Below are 18,048 nucleotides of genomic sequence, written 5' to 3' on the forward strand. Positions count from 1 at the left end.
TTGCCATATTGTTTTTTAATCTATTTTTAATACAGTCATTTGTACTGATTTTTACCAATTCAAGATTTGTTATGTATGTCACATGGATCCATGTTTGTCTATTTGTATAAATAAATTATATCCGTATTTTACACCTAAATATAAGCTCTCATTTGTCCAGACCCAGCCTTTTTTGGTGCTTTGGCATTCACGCATTTAAACTCAATTCTCTTTTTTGACTACTAGGAGTCAAAAGCCAAAGCTAAAGGTCCCCCTTTTTGAGGCAGGCACATAGGGTACCCCCACCTTTCACAAAGAACAACATGGCCAAAGAAATGTGCAAAGCATAAATTCTCTTCAAATAACTTATGATTTTACTTGTCAAACTTGCTGTATATAGACTTCCTTAAACTCAGCTACCTAGGTAAGTGATCAGGCTGGTGCTATATATGTATAGAGAAAATGAGTTAATTAGGAAGTTCCTGATTAACTAATTTTCTCTATACATATATAACACCAGCCTGATCACTTACCTACCTGAATATTATGCAAATGCTGGTCCACTGCTAAGCTATTGGCTAGCCGTTTTTTTTTTTTTAATTAATATTCTAAGCACAGGGAAAGATCGTTTTTACATTTTCCCTTTCACAAAATTGATTTTTTTTGGTTTGTCTGAGGACCTCTAGTGGTCATTTCTAGTATCTCCTATCTTCCTATCTGTCAGCAAAACATTGGATACAGATATATGGTTAGTGATACTAATTAATTAATAACAGCTTGCTGTTAATATTCGTTACTATCCATTGGCTAGATTACGAGTTTTGCGTTATGAGGGGTGCGGTGCTAACTTGCATGTTATTGTCACACCTCAATTACCTACAGCGCTGGTATTAGAGGTTTTCATACACCTGGCATTAACAGGCAAGAAGTGAGCGTAGAGCAAAATTGAGCTCCATACCGCACTCCAATACCAGCGCTGCTTAAGTCAGTGGTGAGCTGGTTATACGTGCTCGTGCACGATTTCCCCATAGACATCAATGGGGAGAGCCAGCTGAGAAAAAGTCTAACACCTGCAATAAAGCAGCGTAAAGCTCCGTAACGCAGCTCCATTGATTCCTATGGGGAAACACATTTTATGTTTACACCTAACACCCTAACATGAATCTAACACCCTAAAATTTAACTAGGTAGAATAGTTACTAAATAGTTATTAACTATTTACTAACTATCTAGCTAAAATAAATACAAATGAACCTGTAAAATAAAACCTAACCTGAGTTACAATAAAACCTAACCTTACAATTAAATAAATTACCTAAATTAAATACAATTACCTAAATTACAAAAAAAACAAACACTAAATTACACAAAATAAAAAAGACATTATCAGATATTTAAACTAATTACACCTAATCTAATAGCCCTATCAAAATAAAAAAAGCCCCCCCCCCCCAAAATAAAACAAAACCTAGCCTAAACTAAACTACCAATAGCCCTTAAAAGGGCCTTTTGCCGGGCTTTGCCCCAAAGAAATCAGCTCTTTTATCTTTAAAAAAAAATACAAACACCCCCCCCCGCAACAGTAAAACCCACCACCCACACAACCAACCCCCCAAATAAAATACTAACTAAAAAACCTAAGCTCCTCATTGCCCTGAAAAGGGTATTTGGATGGGCATTGCCTTTAAAAGGGCATTTAGCTCTTTTTCAATAGCCCAAACCCCTAACCTAAAAATAAAACCCATCCAATAAACCCTTAAAAAAGCCTAACACTAACCCCCGAAGATCCACTTACAGTTTTGAAGACCCGACATCCATCCTCAACGAAGCGGCAGAATTCCTCATCGAAGCAGAAGTCTTCATCCAAGCCCGCAGAAGTCTTCATCCAGACGGCATCTTCTATCTTCATCCATCTGGTGTGAAGCGGCTCCATCCAGCGCAGAGCATCCTCTTCAATCGACGTCTTCTTGCTGAATGAATGTTCCTTTAAATGACGTCATCCAATATGGCGTCCCTTGAATTCCGATTGGCTGATAGAATTCTATCAGTCAATCGGAATTATAGGTGAAAAAATTCTATTTGCTGATGCAATCAACCAATAGGATTGAGCTTCAATCCTATTGGCTGATCCAATTGGCCAATAGGATTGAGCTTGCATTCTATTGGCTGTTCCAATCACCTTTTCACCTTTAATTCCGATTGGCTGATAGAATTCTATCAGCCAATCAGAATTCATAGGACGCCATCTTGGATGACGTCATTTAATGGAACATTAATTTAGCAAGAAGACATCGATTGAAGAGGATGCTCCACGCCGGATGTCTTGAAGATGGAGTCACTCCGCACCGGATTTGGGCAATTGAAAAAGAGCTAAATGCCCTTTTAAGGGCAATGCCCATCCAAATGCCCTTTTAAGGGCAATGGGGAGCTTAGGTTTTTTTAGTTAGGTTTTTATTTGGGGGGTTGGTTGTGTGGGTGGTGGGTTTTACTGTTGGGGGGTGTTTGTATTTTTTTTACAGGTAAAAGAGTGGATTTTTTGGGGCAATGCCCCGCAAAAGGCCCTTTTAAGGGCTATTGGTAGTTTAGTTTAGGCTAGGACTTTTTTTTATTATTTTTGGGGGGCTTTTTTATTTTGATAGGGCTCTTAGATTAGGTGTAATTAGTTTAAATATCTGATAATGTCTTTTTTATATTTTGTGTAATTTAGTGTTTGTTTTTGTAATTTAGGTAATTGTATTTAATTTAGGTAATTTATTTAATTGTAGTGTAAGGTTAGGTTTTATTGTAACTCAGGTTAGGTTTTATTTTATTTTACAGTTAAATTTGTATTTATTTTAGCTATGTAGTTAGTAAATAGTTAATAACTATTTAGTAACTATTCTATCTAGTTAAAATAAATGCAAACTTGCCTGTGAAATAAAAATAAAACCTAAGCTAGATACAATGTGACTATTAATTATATTGTAGCTAGCTTAGGGTTTATTTTACAGGTAAGTATTTAGTTTTAAATAGGAATTATTTAGTTATTAATAGTAGGTTTTATTTAGATTTATTTTAATTATATTTAAGTTAGGGGGTGTTAGGGTTAGGGTTAGACTTAGGTTTAAGGGTTAATAAATTTAGTATATGGGAGGCAACGTTGGGGGCGGCAGATTAGGGGTTAATAAATGTAGGTAGGTGGCAGCGATGTTAGGGGTGACACATTAGAGGTTAATAATATTTAACTAGTGTTTGCAAGGCAGGAGTGTGGTAGTTTAGGGGTTAATATGTTTATTATAGTGGCAGCGATGTCTGGAGCGGCAGATTAGGGGTAAATAATTTTATTTTAGTGTTTGCAATGTGGGAGGGCCTCAGTTTAGGGGTCAATAGGTAGTTTATGGGTGTTAGTGTACTTTTTAGCACTTTAGTTATGAGTTTTATGTTACAGCGTTGTAACATAAAACTCATAACTACTGACTTTAGAATGCGTTACGAATCTTGGCAGTATAGGCAGTACCGCTCACTTTTTGGCCTCCCAGGCAGACTTGTAATACCGGCGCAAAGGAAGTCCCATTGAAAAAAGACTTTACGCAAATTGCGTAAGTTAATTTGCATTAAGGCCAAAAAAGTGTGCAGTGCTCCTAAACCTGCAAGACTCGTAATACCAGCCTTAATAAGCCTTAATGCTGCTTTTTCACTCATACCGCAAAACTCGTAATCTAGATGCATGTTTTTTCTTTTGTTTTTTTAATAAAAGAAGGGAATTGGGGGGGGGGGGGAGAAACTCACACTCTTTTTCCTCTCACATTGTAACATCATTTGTTTGATTTTATGTCAATCTGCATCTTCTCAAAAGAGAATTGGAAAAGAAAAAAAAAAAGATTGTGCTCTAAAATCCTTAACCCTTATTTTGTTGTATGCAAAAAAAATCCCTTGTTGAGTGTATTTTTGATGTTTAGGTTTATTTGTTTTTTCATAGTTATAAAAATAAGGGGCTCAGGTAATCATATAAGTGGGAGTTATATTTTTGTTAGTTTTTTATTCAGGGATTTATTTTAAGGTCTTTTACGGATTGCAGATGTATTACAAATTTAGAAATTTAAAACAAGCACACACAGCACACTCAACACTTGCAAACATATACACACACTTACAAACACACAAATACGCAAAGAAATGTACACACAACACAGTCACACAAACACACACATCGCAGTATACTAACAAACATAAAAACACACAGTCACACAAACACACAAATACAGTACACTATAACACACACAACACAGTAACACTTACAAACACACACATCACAGTCACGCATACACCCACAGTCACACCTACAAACACACAAATACACTAACAAACATACAAACACACAGTCACACTTACAAACACACACATCACAGTCACACATAAACACAGTGACATCTACAAACACACAAATACACTAAAACCCACATCACTGTCACACAAATACACTAACAAACATACACACAACAAAGTAGTAAGAAGAGAAGAGATTGTGTATCATTCTAATTGCTAAGTAACTGGTACTGTGCCACAGAATTGTGTTTCTCAACCATGGTCCTCAAGTACCCCCAACAAGCCAGGTTTTTATTTTAGCTGAACCGGTGCACAGGTGAAGTAATCAGCTAATCAGTAACACCATGGTTACTAACTTGCTCTCACCCATCAACTGATTATTTCACCTGTGTACTGGTTCAGCTATAATGAAAACCTGCCCTGTATGGGATACTTGAGGACCACAGTTGAGAAACAATGCTTTAGTTTAATTTAAGCTACCTCTATTGGGTTAATATATGTGTTTCTCTGGCATATCATGGCCAATGCCTTACTAGCCTCTGACCTCACTGCACATCACTGGTGTGTGTGTGTGTCTCTCTCTCTCTCTCTATTATCTATCCATATCTCTCCTTATGTGTTGTTCTCCCCCATGGTCTCTTTCTCTCTCTGTCTCTCCTCCTCCCCCTCTGACTCTCTCATCCCTTATGTGTCTCTCTAACCCTCTGTGTGTGATTGTGTCTCTCTCTCTTTCTCTCTCTCTAACCCTCTGTGTGTGATTGTGTCTCTCTCTCTCTTTCTCTCTCTCTAACCTTCTGTGTGTGATTGTCTCTCTCTCTCTTTCTCTCTCTCTCTAACACTATGGCCCCTATTTATTAAAGGTCTTGCGGATCTGATCCGATAGTGCGGATCAGGTCCGCAATACCTCGCTAAATGTTGAGAGCAATAAGCTCTCCGCATTTAACATTGCACCAGCAGCTCACAAGAGCTGCTCGTGCAACGCCGCCCCCTGCTGACTCACGGCCAATGGGCCGCCAGCAGGGGATGTCAATCAACACGATCGTACTCGATCGGGTTGAATTGCTGCGATGTCTGTCCGTCTGCTCAGAGCAGGCGAACAGGGTTATGGAGCAGCGGTCTTTAGACCGCTGCTTCATAACTGCTGTTTCTGGTGAGTCTGAAGACTCGCCAGAAACACAGACCCACAAGCTCCCTACGGAGCTTGTTAAATGGGCCCCTATGTGTGTGATTGTGTCTCTCTCTTTCTCTCTCTCTCTAACCCTATGTGTGTGATTGTGTCTCTCTCTTTCTCTCTCTCTCTCTCTCTCTCTAACCCTCTGTGTGTGATTGTGTCTCTCTCTCTCTTTCTCTCTAATCCTCTGTGTGTGATTGTGTCTCTCACTCTTTCTCTCTCTCTAACCCTCTGTGTATGATTGTGACTCTCTCTCTTTCTCTCTCTCTAACGCTCTGTGTGTGATTGTGTGTGTCTCTCTTTCTCTCTCTAACCCTCTGTGTGTGATTGTGTCTCTCTCTCTTTCTAACCCTCTGTGTGTGATTGTGTCTCTCTCTCGTTCTCTCTCTCTAACCCTCTGTGTGTGATTGTGTCTCTCTCTCTTTCTCTCTCTCTCTCTCTCTCTCTAACCCTCTTTGTGTGATTGTGTCTCTCTCTCTCTCTCTAACCCTCTGTGTGTGATTGTCTCTCTCTCTCCATTTCTCTCTCTCTCTCTAACCCTCTGTGTATGATTGTGTCTCTCTCTCTCTCTCTCTAACCCTCTGTGTGTGATTGTGTCTATCTTTCTCTCTAACCCTCTGTGTGTGATTGTGTCTCTCTTTCTCTCTCTCTCTAACCCTCTGTGTGTGATTGTGTCTCTCTCTCTTTCTCTCTCTCTAACCCTCTGTGTGCGATTGTGTCTCTCTCTCTTTCTCTCTAACCCTCTGTGTCTCTCTCCCCCGTCTCTCTCTCCCTCTCCCCGAGTGCTTTTCTGTGTTTCTGTCTACCTTTTATTTATTTAATTAATGAATTGGTAGTGCCATCTGATGGTGTGGCTTTATTTAAAGGCGTGGGGTCAAGCGCCCCAACATCTTTAAATTTCACCAGACGCCACTGGATCAAGACATTTTTATATTTACTGAATAATGAAAGAATCTATAAGCATTATTTGCAGCATTAAAGTAAAAAGTATGTTTTAAACATATTTTAATGGGCCTGGATTTCTAGATCTCATAATCAGAGCAAGCATTTTGTTATCTTGCAAGAGTTTCTGTTACAATCCTTTAGACTAAAATCAGATGTTTACTAAGTTGACCAGTTTTCCAAGACACCATTTAAAGGGACATGAAACCCATATGTTTTCTTTCATGATTTAGAAAGAGCATGCAATTTTAAATAACTTTCCAATTTACATCTAATATCTAATTTTCTTCATTCTTTTGATATACTTTGTTGAGGCTGCACATAGATACCTCATGTGATTGGCTTACCCATGTGCATTGCTATTTCTTCAACAAAGGATATCTAAAGAATGAAGGTGTATCCTAGCCACTGCCTCACCAGCCTCTGACGTCACTGCACGTCACTGCCTGTAGTTAATGTGCATAGTATTTCACTGGCCCGCAGTAAAAGATTACTTGCAGCATTGTTTGCACCCAAACAAAATTGATAAGTAGTGCTCAAGTAGCGATCGCGTTTTCTCAAGGGCACTAACCCGACATAAAAATATAAATATTTCAAATTCCAATGTTCTTCACATAGCAGAATATGCTCTTTTTATTCATAAATACATATTTCTATATAGATCTGATGTTTTTTGGTAAATATAAATATATATATATATATATATATATATATATATATAAATATATATATATCTCATTATAATATATATATAGATATATACAGATATATATATATATATATATATAAATATGAAAATCTATTTAGAAATACACAGAACATATTCTGCTATGTGCAGAACATTGGAATGTGAACTATTTACAGTAAATACTCAGTATAACACTTTATTAAATATGAATATTGCATATATATGATTTTACATGTTTTCAGCTACTTAACTGCAAAAGGCTCCAATGCACTTCTATATATGTCTATATATGTATACATATGTATTTATGTGTTTATAAGTCTGTAAATACATAAAAACATGTATACACAAACACACATATATATATATACAGTATATATATATATATATATATATATATATATGTTTGTGTATGTATGTATCTCTATGTTAAAGCGCTTTGCATGCCTTTTTTTCTAACACCTGGGGCGCGATCCGATATAGATCGCAGTTTGCGGCGCAAGCGAGGTAACCGGCGTCGCCCGCAGTTTCAGCTCGCAACTCGAGCTATCCCATATAAGTCGCCGTCAGATGCTAACGTGCCGTAAGTCTGGCAAACCAGCGATGTCCAGAAATCTGCGCAAGTACAAATTTCTGGCGTCGCCAGTGACTTGCGCCACGTTAGAAACTGCCGGCGCCTATAAAACCTGACTAAAGTCTAAAACACCCGCACTGTCTAACACGCCTCCCTAACATAGCCCGCACTGTCTAACACGCCTCCCTAACATAGCCCGCACTGTCTAACCCTCTATCCGCTATCCCCCCTCACTATCCTAACAATAAAAAAGCTATTAACCCCTAAACCGCCGCTCCCGTACCCCGCCGCAACCTTATAAAGTTATTAACCCCTAAACCGCCGCTCCCGTACCCCGCCACCAGATATATTATATCTATAACCCCCTAAAGTGAGCCCCTAACACCGCCGCCATCTATATTAAAATTATTAACCCCTAATGTAAGCCCCTTACACCGCCGCCATCTCTATTAAAATGATTAACCCCTAATTTAATCTACCTACCCCGCCGCCAGCTATATTATCTATATTAACCCTAAGTATATTATAGTTAATATAGGTATTACATTATATATATTAACTATATTAACCCTAATTATATTAGGGTTAATATAGTTAATATAGTTACTATAGTATTTATATTAACTATATTAACTCTATCTAACCCTAACACCCCTAACTAAATTTATATTAAATTAATCTAATTCATTTATAAACTAAAATATTCCTATTTAAATCTAAATACTTACCTATAAAATAAACCCTAAGATAGCTACAATATAATTAATAATTACATTGTAGCTATGTTAGGGTTAATATTTATTTTACAGGTAAATTGTTAATTATTTTAACTAGGTATAATAGATATTAAATAGTTATTAACTATTTAATATCTACCTAGTTAAAATAATTACCCAATTACCTGTAAAATAAATCCTAACCTAAGTTGCAAATACACCTACACTATCAATAACTTTAATAAACTACAAACATCTATCTAAAAATACAATTAAATTAACTAAACTAAATTACAAAAACAAACAAACACTAAATTACAAAAAATAAAAAAAAGATTACAAGATTTTTAAGCTAATTACACCTATTCTAAGCCCCCTAATAAAATAATAAACCCCCAAAATAAAAAAAATTCCCTGCCCTATTCTAAATTAAACAAATTTCAAAGCTCTTTACCTTACCAGCCCTTAAAAGGGCCTTTTGTGGGGCATGCCCCAAAGAATTCAGCTCTTTTGCATACAAATACAATCCCCCCCCCCCATTACAACCCACCACCCACATACCCCTATTCTAAAACCACCCAAACCCCCCTTAAAAAAGCCTAACACTACCCCCCTGAAGATCTCCCTACCTTGTCTTCACTACACCGGGCCGAACTCCTGATCCGATCCGGGCGATGTCTTCCTCCAAGCGGCGAAGAAGAATTCTTCCTCCGGCGACGTCTTCCTCCAAGCGGCAGCAAAGTCTTCATTCTTCCGGCGGCATCTTCAATCTTCTTTCTTCGCTCCGCCGCCGCGGAGCATCCATCCCGGCCGACTGCTCTACTACGAATGAGGTACCTTTAAATGACGTCATCCAAGATGGCGTCCGCCGAATTCCGATTGGCTGATAGGATTCTATCAGCCAATCGGAATTAAGTTAGAAAAATCTGATTGGCTGATTGAATCAGCCAATCAGATTCAAGTTCAATCCGATTGGCTGATCCAATCAGCCAATCAGATTGAGCTCGCATTCTATTGGCTGTTCCGATCAGCCAATAGAATGCGAGCTCAATCTGATTGGCTGTTCGGATCAGCCAATCGGATTGAACTTGAATCTGATTGGCTGATTCAATCAGCCAATCAGATTTTTCTAACTTAATTCCGATTGGCTGATAGAATCCTATCAGCCAATCGGAATTCGGCGGACGCCATCTTGGATGACGTCATTTAAAGGTACCTCATTCGTAGTACAGCAGTCGGCCGGGATGGATGCTCCGCGGCGGCGGAGCGAAGAAAGAAGATTGAAGATGCCGCCGGAAGAATGAAGACTTTGCTGCCGCTTGGAGGAAGACGTCGCCGGAGGAAGAATTCTTCTTTGCCGCTTGGAGGAAGACATTGCCGGAGGAAGAATTCTTCTTTGCCGCTTGGAGGAAGACATCGCCCGGATCGGATCAGGAGTTCGGCCCAGTGTGGTGAAGACAAGGTAGGGAGATCTTCAGGGGGGTAGTGTTAGGCTTTTTTAAGGGGGGTTTGGGTGGTTTTAGAATAGGGGTATGTGGGTGGTGGGTTGTAATGGGGGGGGGGATTGTATTTGTATGCAAAAGAGCTGAATTCTTTGGGGCATGCCCCACAAAAGGCCCTTTTAAGGGCTGGTAAGGTAAAGAGCTTTGAAATTTGTTTAATTTAGAATAGGGCAGGGAATTTTTTTTATTTTGGGGGTTTATTATTTTATTAGGGGGCTTAGAATAGGTGTAATTAGCTTAAAAATCTTGTAATCTTTTTTTTATTTTTTGTAATTTAGTGTTTGTTTTTTTTTGTAATTTAGTTTAGTTAATTTAATTGTATTTTTAGATAGATGTTTGTAGTTTATTAAATTTATTGATAGTGTAGGTGTATTTGTAACTTAGGTTAGGATTTATTTTACAGGTAATTGGGTAATTATTTTAACTAGGTAGATATTAAATAGTTAATAACTATTTAATATCTATTATACCTAGTTAAAATAATTAACAATTTACCTGTAAAATAAATATTAACCCTAACATAGCTACAATGTAATTATTAATTATATTGTAGCTATCTTAGGGTTTATTTTATAGGTAAGTATTTAGATTTAAATAGGAATATTTTAGTTTATAAATGAATTAGATTAATTTAATATAAATTTAGTTAGGGGTGTTAGGGTTAGATAGAGTTAATATAGTTAATATAAATACTATAGTAACTATATTAACTATATTAACCCTAATATAATTAGGGTTAATATAGTTAATATATATAATGTAGTACCTATATTAACTATAATATACTTATGGTTAATATAGATAATATAGCTGGCGGCGGGGTAGGTAGATTAAATTAGGGGTTAATCATTTTAATAGAGATGGCGGCGGTGTAAGGGGCTTACATTAGGGGTTAATAATTTTAATATAGATGGCGGCGGTTTTAGGGGCTCACAGTAGGGGGTTAGTTTATGTAGATGGCGGCGGGGTCCGGGAGCGGCGGTTTAGGGGTTAATAACTTTATTAGGGATTTCGGGGGGGGGGATCGCGGTTGATAGGTAGATAGACATTGCGCATGCGTTAGGTGTTAGGTTTATTTTAGCAGATCGCGGTTGACAGGGAGATAGACATTGCGCATGCGTTAGGTGTTAGGTTTATTTTAGAAGATCGCGGTTGACAGGGAGATAGTCATTGCGCATGCGTTAGGTGTTAGGTTTATTTTAGCAGCCAGTTTAGGAAGTTACGGGTCTCCAATAGTCAGCGTAAGGCTTCTTACGGCTGCTTTTTGTGGCGAGGTGAAAATGGAGTAAGTTTTCTCCATTTTCGCCACGTAAGTCCTTACGCTGCATATTGGATACCAAACTGCGCGGGTTTGGTATACCTGCCTATAGCCCAAAAAACTACGGGCGACGGCAGAAATATACGCGCGTAACTTCTAGGTTACGCCGTATATGTGATACCAAACCCGCGCAAATATTGGCGTTGCCGGCTTTTGCGGGCGACGATTTTTATCGGATCGACCCCCTGAAATCTCATACCTTTGAGCCCTTATAACTTTTTTATGCAATATTTTTTTTATATATTATATTTTTATTAGTTAGTGTTATTATGAGTGGAACTGTAAATTTCTATGTATTTTTGATGGTTTTTTTGTGACACTTTTTTGTATCTCGTAGCAGTTAACCAGAGCTCTAAGGTCGCGCTAAACATTCTAGCATAAATCGAGATTGTGCTAAAACGTTCGCATTTACTTTCAAATTGTAATACGAGTTCTCCTTCCGATGCTCGCAAACAGCCACAATAAACTTGATATCGCTCGTGCAAAACAGATAGCGCGCTGCTCATATTCTGGCCCTAAATGGTTAAATTGATTTGTCGAAAATAGGAGATAAGTAACTCAGTGACTGACATTTATTATTGCTTCATGAATCAATCTTACATATAACGTGGCCAAATGACATGCTTTAATCTATCTATGGTCTATTTTACTTTCTTTATATTTTCAATTAGAAAATGAACTGTCTTTTTCCTAGGTTTTGGGCATACAAGCAACCAGATAATTATAAGGATGCAGAAGACTGTGCGACACTGTGGCTTTCAGACAATTCGAAAAATGTATACAGTAACTGGAATGATTTAATTTGTAATACGCATATAAAATACATATGTGAGAAGGAAGCCTACAATCTACTGTCTATAATGGGTTGTGGGAGTTTGCCACTTTAGACATTCTTTTACTGATGCATGAATATCAACATTCTCAAACCAAATAAGTGCATGTGCTTTAAGCTATGTCTAATGACATTTATATATGGTAGCTGTGAATTTTACACTCAGATTACTTTTTGTCTATCATAAATAAAGTAACAGTTTTAACTACTACCAAACATCTCTCTACTATTTCTTACATAATTAGAAAGACATTTGTAATATACTGGCTTTGACTTATATAACACCAGCATAAAAAGAGTTAAACAGCAAAGCTGTTTACTGGTATCAGGGCGGCATATATGAGAATAGCAAGTTATCTACTTTCAGTCTAAGGCCATAAGGGGTTAACAGTTTTCAGCTAAGGCTGGTTTGCCCAAGAGTTATACTATGGATGGAATATGAAAGTGTCCATTTACAAAGGCCAGTAAAATCTAGATATAGCATTGGGTTGCCATACGCAAGACAGGAAGTAGGGTTGCCACCCATCTTGTATTTTTAAGCTTCAGGTCAAAGTTGAAAATGAAGATTAAATAGATCAAATTTCTTCTAAGTGTATTGAAATCTAATTACAAACAAATGATCATTTAAAATGAATCCTAACAGCTTTAGTTCCTGATTTATGTTGTGTAATTATTTATGCAAGTTTAAGCTAATGAGCATGGATGGTATTTTTTTCCACAAAAGGGGGCAACCTTAACAGGAAGTCAGGAGGTTTGGTTTGAGTGATATAGGGTGGATTTATAATTAGCATATATGCTCACCCTCTCTTTGGCCTGGAATATTTGGTATATATACACAGTCCACATCTATACACATTAGACACTCTCACAAGGACTGGCTTTAAATTAGGTTAATATGTTGTGTTCTAATGTAAACATTGCATGCATGTAAATAATTGATTAATGTATTTTTAGCCTTATTTAATATATTGCTATGACTTTAGAAAGCAAGAGGTGTGAATTATGACCTCAGCTGGGTAAGCCCTGCCTAATCAAAATTTTAAAACAAACTTAATTCAGTTGGTTAGATCTTTGTTAGATCAGGTTTGATCAATTGTTGTTTTCGTTAGATCTAGCATACAAAGAGCGGTATTAACAATTATTTGGAGGGGGGCTAGCCCATCATCAGCCCCCCTTAACAAAAAATTGGACAAAAAGTTATTTAATTTGATAAATATTTGTTAGATCAGGTATGATCAGTCATTTGTTTTGTTAGATCTAACAAAATTACAGAGATATTAGGTAAAACAACAATTAATCAAACCTGATCTAACAAAGATTTAACCAACTGAATGAAGTTTGTTTTAAAAATTAAGATTGGGGTGGGTAACCTGGCTTGGGTAACTAATGCTTATGCACAATTGCACAATAAGTGGGAAAGTAGTTAGGGAACAGGTGCACTTGTCCTATCTTGAATGTCACCCCTGACCAGTTCTGTGTCTTTGTGCATGAGGAGGTTATGCTGCTGGGAGCCTGTGACTTCCCCCACAGAGACACAGAAGATGTCTGGGTCTGACAGTGACTGACTAAATCACTGAAGTACTGCCCCTTGTCAAGTGCTGCCTGGGTCCTTTGGACCCGCTTAGTCCCATGGTTGAGCCGGCCCTGACTAGCATACAGCATAAGGTTAGTAAACTAAGGCCTAGATTTAGAGTTTGGCGGTAGCCGTGAAAACCAGCGTTAGAGGCTCCTAACGCTGGTTTTAGGCTACCGCCGGTATTTGGAGTCAGTCAGGAAAGGGTCTAACGCTCACTTTTCAGCCGCGACTTTTCCATACCGCAGATCCCCTTATGTCAATTGCGTATCCTATCTTTTCAATGGGATCTTTCTAACTCCGGTATTTAGAGTCGTGGCTGAAGTGAGCGTTAGAAATCTAACGACAAAACTCCAGCCGCAGAAAAAAGTCAGTAGTTAAGAGCTTTCTGGGCTAACGTCGGTTTATAAAGCTCTTAACTACTGTGCTCTAAAGAACACTAACACCCATAAACTACCTATGTACCCCTAAACCGTGGTCCCCCCATATCGCCGCCACTCGATTAAATTTTTTTAACCCCTAATCTGCCGACCGCCACCTACGTTATACTTATGTACCCCTAATCTGCTGCCCCTAACACCGCCGACCCCTATATTATATTTATTAACCCCTAACCTGCCCCCCACAACGTCGCCGCCAGCTACCTACAATAATTAACCCCTAATCTGCCGACCGCAAAGCGCCGCTACTTACGTTATCCTTATGTACCCCTAATCTGCTGCCCCTAACATCGCCGACCCCTATATTATATTTATTAACCCCTAACCTGCCCCCCTCAACGTCGCCTCCACCTGCCTACACTTATTAACCCCTAATCTGCCGAGCGGATCTCACCGCTACTATAATAAATTTATTAACCCCTAATCCGCCTCACTCCCGCCTCAATAACCCTATAATAAATAGTATTAACCCCTAATCTGCCCTCCCTAATATCGCCGACACCTAACTTCAAGTATTAACCCCTAATCTGCCGATCGGAGCTCACCGCTACTCTAATAAATTTTTTAACCCCTAAAGCTAATTTTAACCCTAACCCTAACACCCCCCTAAGTTAAATATAATTTTATTCTAATGAAATAAATTAACTCTTATTAAATAAATTATTCCTATTTAAAGCTAAATACTTACCTGTAAAATAAACCCTAATATAGCTACAACATAAATTATAATTATATTATAGCTATTTTAGGATTTATATTTATTTTACAGGTAACTTTGTATTTATTTTAACCAGCCAATATTTATTTGGAACAGCCAATAGAATGCGAGCTCAATATGATTGGCTGATTGGATCAGCCAATCGGATTGAACTTGATTCTGATTGGCTGATTCCATCAGCCAATAAGAATATTCCTACCTTAATTCCGATTGGCTGATAGAATCCTATCAGCCAATCGGAATTCGAGGGACGCCATCTTGGATGACGTCATTTAAAGGAACCGTCATTCGTCGTCTAGTCGTCGGTTGAAGAGGATGTTCCGCGTCGGCTTGGAAGAAGATGGTTCCGCTCCGCTCCAGAAGAAAGAAGATTGAAGATGCGGCTTGATAGAAGACTTCATCCCGATGATGGACTTCCTACTTCAGCCCGATGATGGATTTCTTCAGTCGCCGCTTGGATCCAGACTTCAGCCCGAGGATGGATGTCACTCTTCAGCCCCCCGTTTGGGCATGGATCAACACTTCCGAGGCTTGGATCAAGACTTCCGAGGACGGATCGGTAAACCTGGCAGGGTGAAGATAAGGTAGGAAGATCTTCAGGGGCTTAGTGTTAGGTTTATTTAAGGGGGGTTTGGGTTAGATTAGGGGTATGTGGGTGGTGGGTTGTAATGTTGGGAGGGGGGGTATTGTATGTTTTTTTTTACAGGCAAAAGAGCTGAATTCTTTGGGGCATGCCCTGCAAAGCGCCCTGTTCAGGGCTGGTAAGGTAAAAGAGCTTTGAACTTTTTTAATTTAGAATAGGGTAGGGCATTTTTTTATTTTGGGGGGCTTTGTTATTTTATTAGGGGGCTTAGAGTAGGTGTAATTAGTTTAAAATTGTTGTAATATTTTTCTAATGTTTGTAAATATTTTTTTATTTTTTGTAACTTAGTTCTTTTTTATTTTTTGAACTTTAGTTAGTTTATTTCATTGTATTTATTTGTAGATATTGTATTTAAATAATTTATTGATAGTGTAGTGTTATCTTTAATTGTAGATAATTGTTGGTATTTTATTTAATGAATTTATTGATAGTGTAGTGTTAGGTTTAATTGTAACTTAGGTTAGGATTTATTTTACAGGTAATTTTGTAATTATTTTAACTATTTTAGCTATTAAATAGTTATTAACTATTTAATAGCTATTGTACCTGGTTAAAATAAATACAAAGTTACCTGTAAAATAAATATAAATCCTAAAATAGCTATAATATAATTATAATTTATATTGTAGCTATATTAGGATTTATTTTACAGGTAAGTATTTAGCTTTAAATAGGAATAATTTATTTAATAAGAGTTAATTTATTTCGTTAGATTTAAATTATATTTAACTTAGGGGGGTGTTAGTGTTAGGGTTAGACTTAGCTTTAGGGGTTAATACATTTATTAGAATAGCGGTGAGCTCCAGTTGGCAGATTAGGGGTTAATGTTTGAAGTTAGGTGTCGGCGATGTTAGGGAGGGCAGATTAGGGGTTAATACTATTTCTTATAGGGTTATTGAGGCGGGAGTGAGGCGGATTAGGGGTTAATAACTTTATTATAATAGCGGTGCGGTCCGCTCGGCAGATTAGGGGTTAATAAGTGTAGGCAGGTGGAGGCGACGTTGTGGGGGGCAGATTAGGGGTTAATAAATATAATATAGGGGTCGGCGGTGTTAGGGGCAGCAGATTAGGGGTACATAGGGATAATGTAGGTGGCGGGGGTGTACGGAGCGGCAGATTAGGGGTTAAAAATAATATGCAGGGGTCAGCGATAGCGGGGGCGGCAGATTAGGGGTTAATAAGTGTAAGGTTAGGGGTGTTTAGACTCGGGGTACATGTTAGGGTGTTAAGTGCAGACGTAGGAAGTGTTTCCCCATAGCAAACAATAGGGCTGCGTTAGGAGCTGAACGTGGCTTTTTTGCAGGTGTTAGGTTTTTTTTCAGCTCAAACAGCCCCATTGTTTTCTATGGGGGAATCGTGCACGAGCACGTTTTTTAAGATGGCCGCGTCCATAAGCAACTCTGGTATCGAGAGTTAAAGTTGCGTTAAATATGCTCTACGCTCCTTTTTTGGAGCCTAACGCAGCCATTCTGTGAACTCTCAATACCAGAGTTATTTAAAAGGTGCGGCCAGAAAAAAGCCAGCGTTAGCTACGCGGGTCATTACCGACAAAACTCTAAATCTAGCCGTAAGTTCATAAACATTTTATTGCATGGCTGAAAATCTTTCAAGTATGAACTGATATCCACAACTATGTTTCATACAACAAAGCTGTCTTATAAAAAAAAAAGGACATTAAAGTCAAATGTAATTTTTATTACAAAAATAAAATAAAAATGTCTATGCTTATGCTAGCACCACACCTTAGTACACCAATACTTATGGGTGTACTTAGAGGGGCATAAATAGATTTGTTGTCACCAAATTCCCCACCCCCAATATTTTTTTTCATATAAGGGAGCTGAAATCACACTACACTTAACAAAATGTGTAGTTTTTAGATGTCTAGTGTGATTTGCTCACCTTTATATGCAAAACAATGAGTTGAGTTTAGTTTGGTTGACTACATTTCAGTAGCAGAAATCAAGGTGCTAACCATCAGCTAGATTACAAGTTTTGAGCGCTATAGGGAAATTAACGACCACCACAAAAGCGGTGTTAATTCACCTCCCTATAGCGCTGCTATTACAGGTTTACAAAAAGCAGGCATGTGCAGACAATATGGTTGCGTTGAGCTCCATACCGCACCAAAATACAAGCGCTCCTTTGAAGTGCTCGTGCATCAATGGAAAGAGCCGGCAAAAAAGAAGCCTAACACCTGTGATCACGGAAACAAAAGCTCCGTAACGCAGCCCCATTGATGTCTATGGGGAAAGAAAAAGTTATGTTTAAACCTAACACCCTAACATAAAAACCATGTCTAAACACCCCTAATCTGCTGCCCCTAACATCGCCGCCACTTACATAATGTTATTAACCCCTAATCTGCTGCCCCTAACATCGCCGCCACCTAAATAAAACTATTAACCCCTAATCTGCTGCCCTTAACATCGCCGCCACCTACATTACGGTTATTAAACCCTAATCTGCCACCCCTAACATTGCCACCACCTAACTACACTTATTAACCCCTAATCTGCTGCCCCAATGTTGCCGCCACTATATTAAAGTTATTAACCCCTAAACCTCTGGCCTCCCACATCACTAACACTACATAAATATATTAACCTTTAACCCAAACATAACCCTAAGCATAAGTTTAACCCTA

At 38.2% G+C, this 18,048-nt stretch overlaps 1 protein-coding gene across 4 annotated transcripts in view; it reads left to right on the forward strand.

Annotated features, from left to right (window-relative positions):
• Positions 1–12,243, forward strand: part of LOC128649668 (C-type lectin domain family 4 member E-like) — a 177,880-nt gene extending 165,637 nt beyond the window's left edge. For 3 of the 4 annotated variants that reach the window (XM_053703050.1, XM_053703053.1, XM_053703051.1), the window contains one exon: positions 11,890–12,243. In XM_053703050.1, the coding sequence (XP_053559025.1) occupies positions 11,890–12,082 (193 nt within the window). In that variant the 3' untranslated portion in view covers positions 12,083–12,243. The remainder of the gene's footprint in view (positions 1–11,889) is intronic. The other variant, XM_053703054.1, reaches the window with a different exon arrangement.
• Positions 12,244–18,048: the final 5,805 nt, after the last annotated feature.

The sequence above is a fragment of the Bombina bombina genome, chromosome 2 (genome assembly GCF_027579735.1).
Source record: "Bombina bombina isolate aBomBom1 chromosome 2, aBomBom1.pri, whole genome shotgun sequence".
NCBI lineage: Eukaryota > Metazoa > Chordata > Amphibia > Anura > Bombinatoridae > Bombina > Bombina bombina.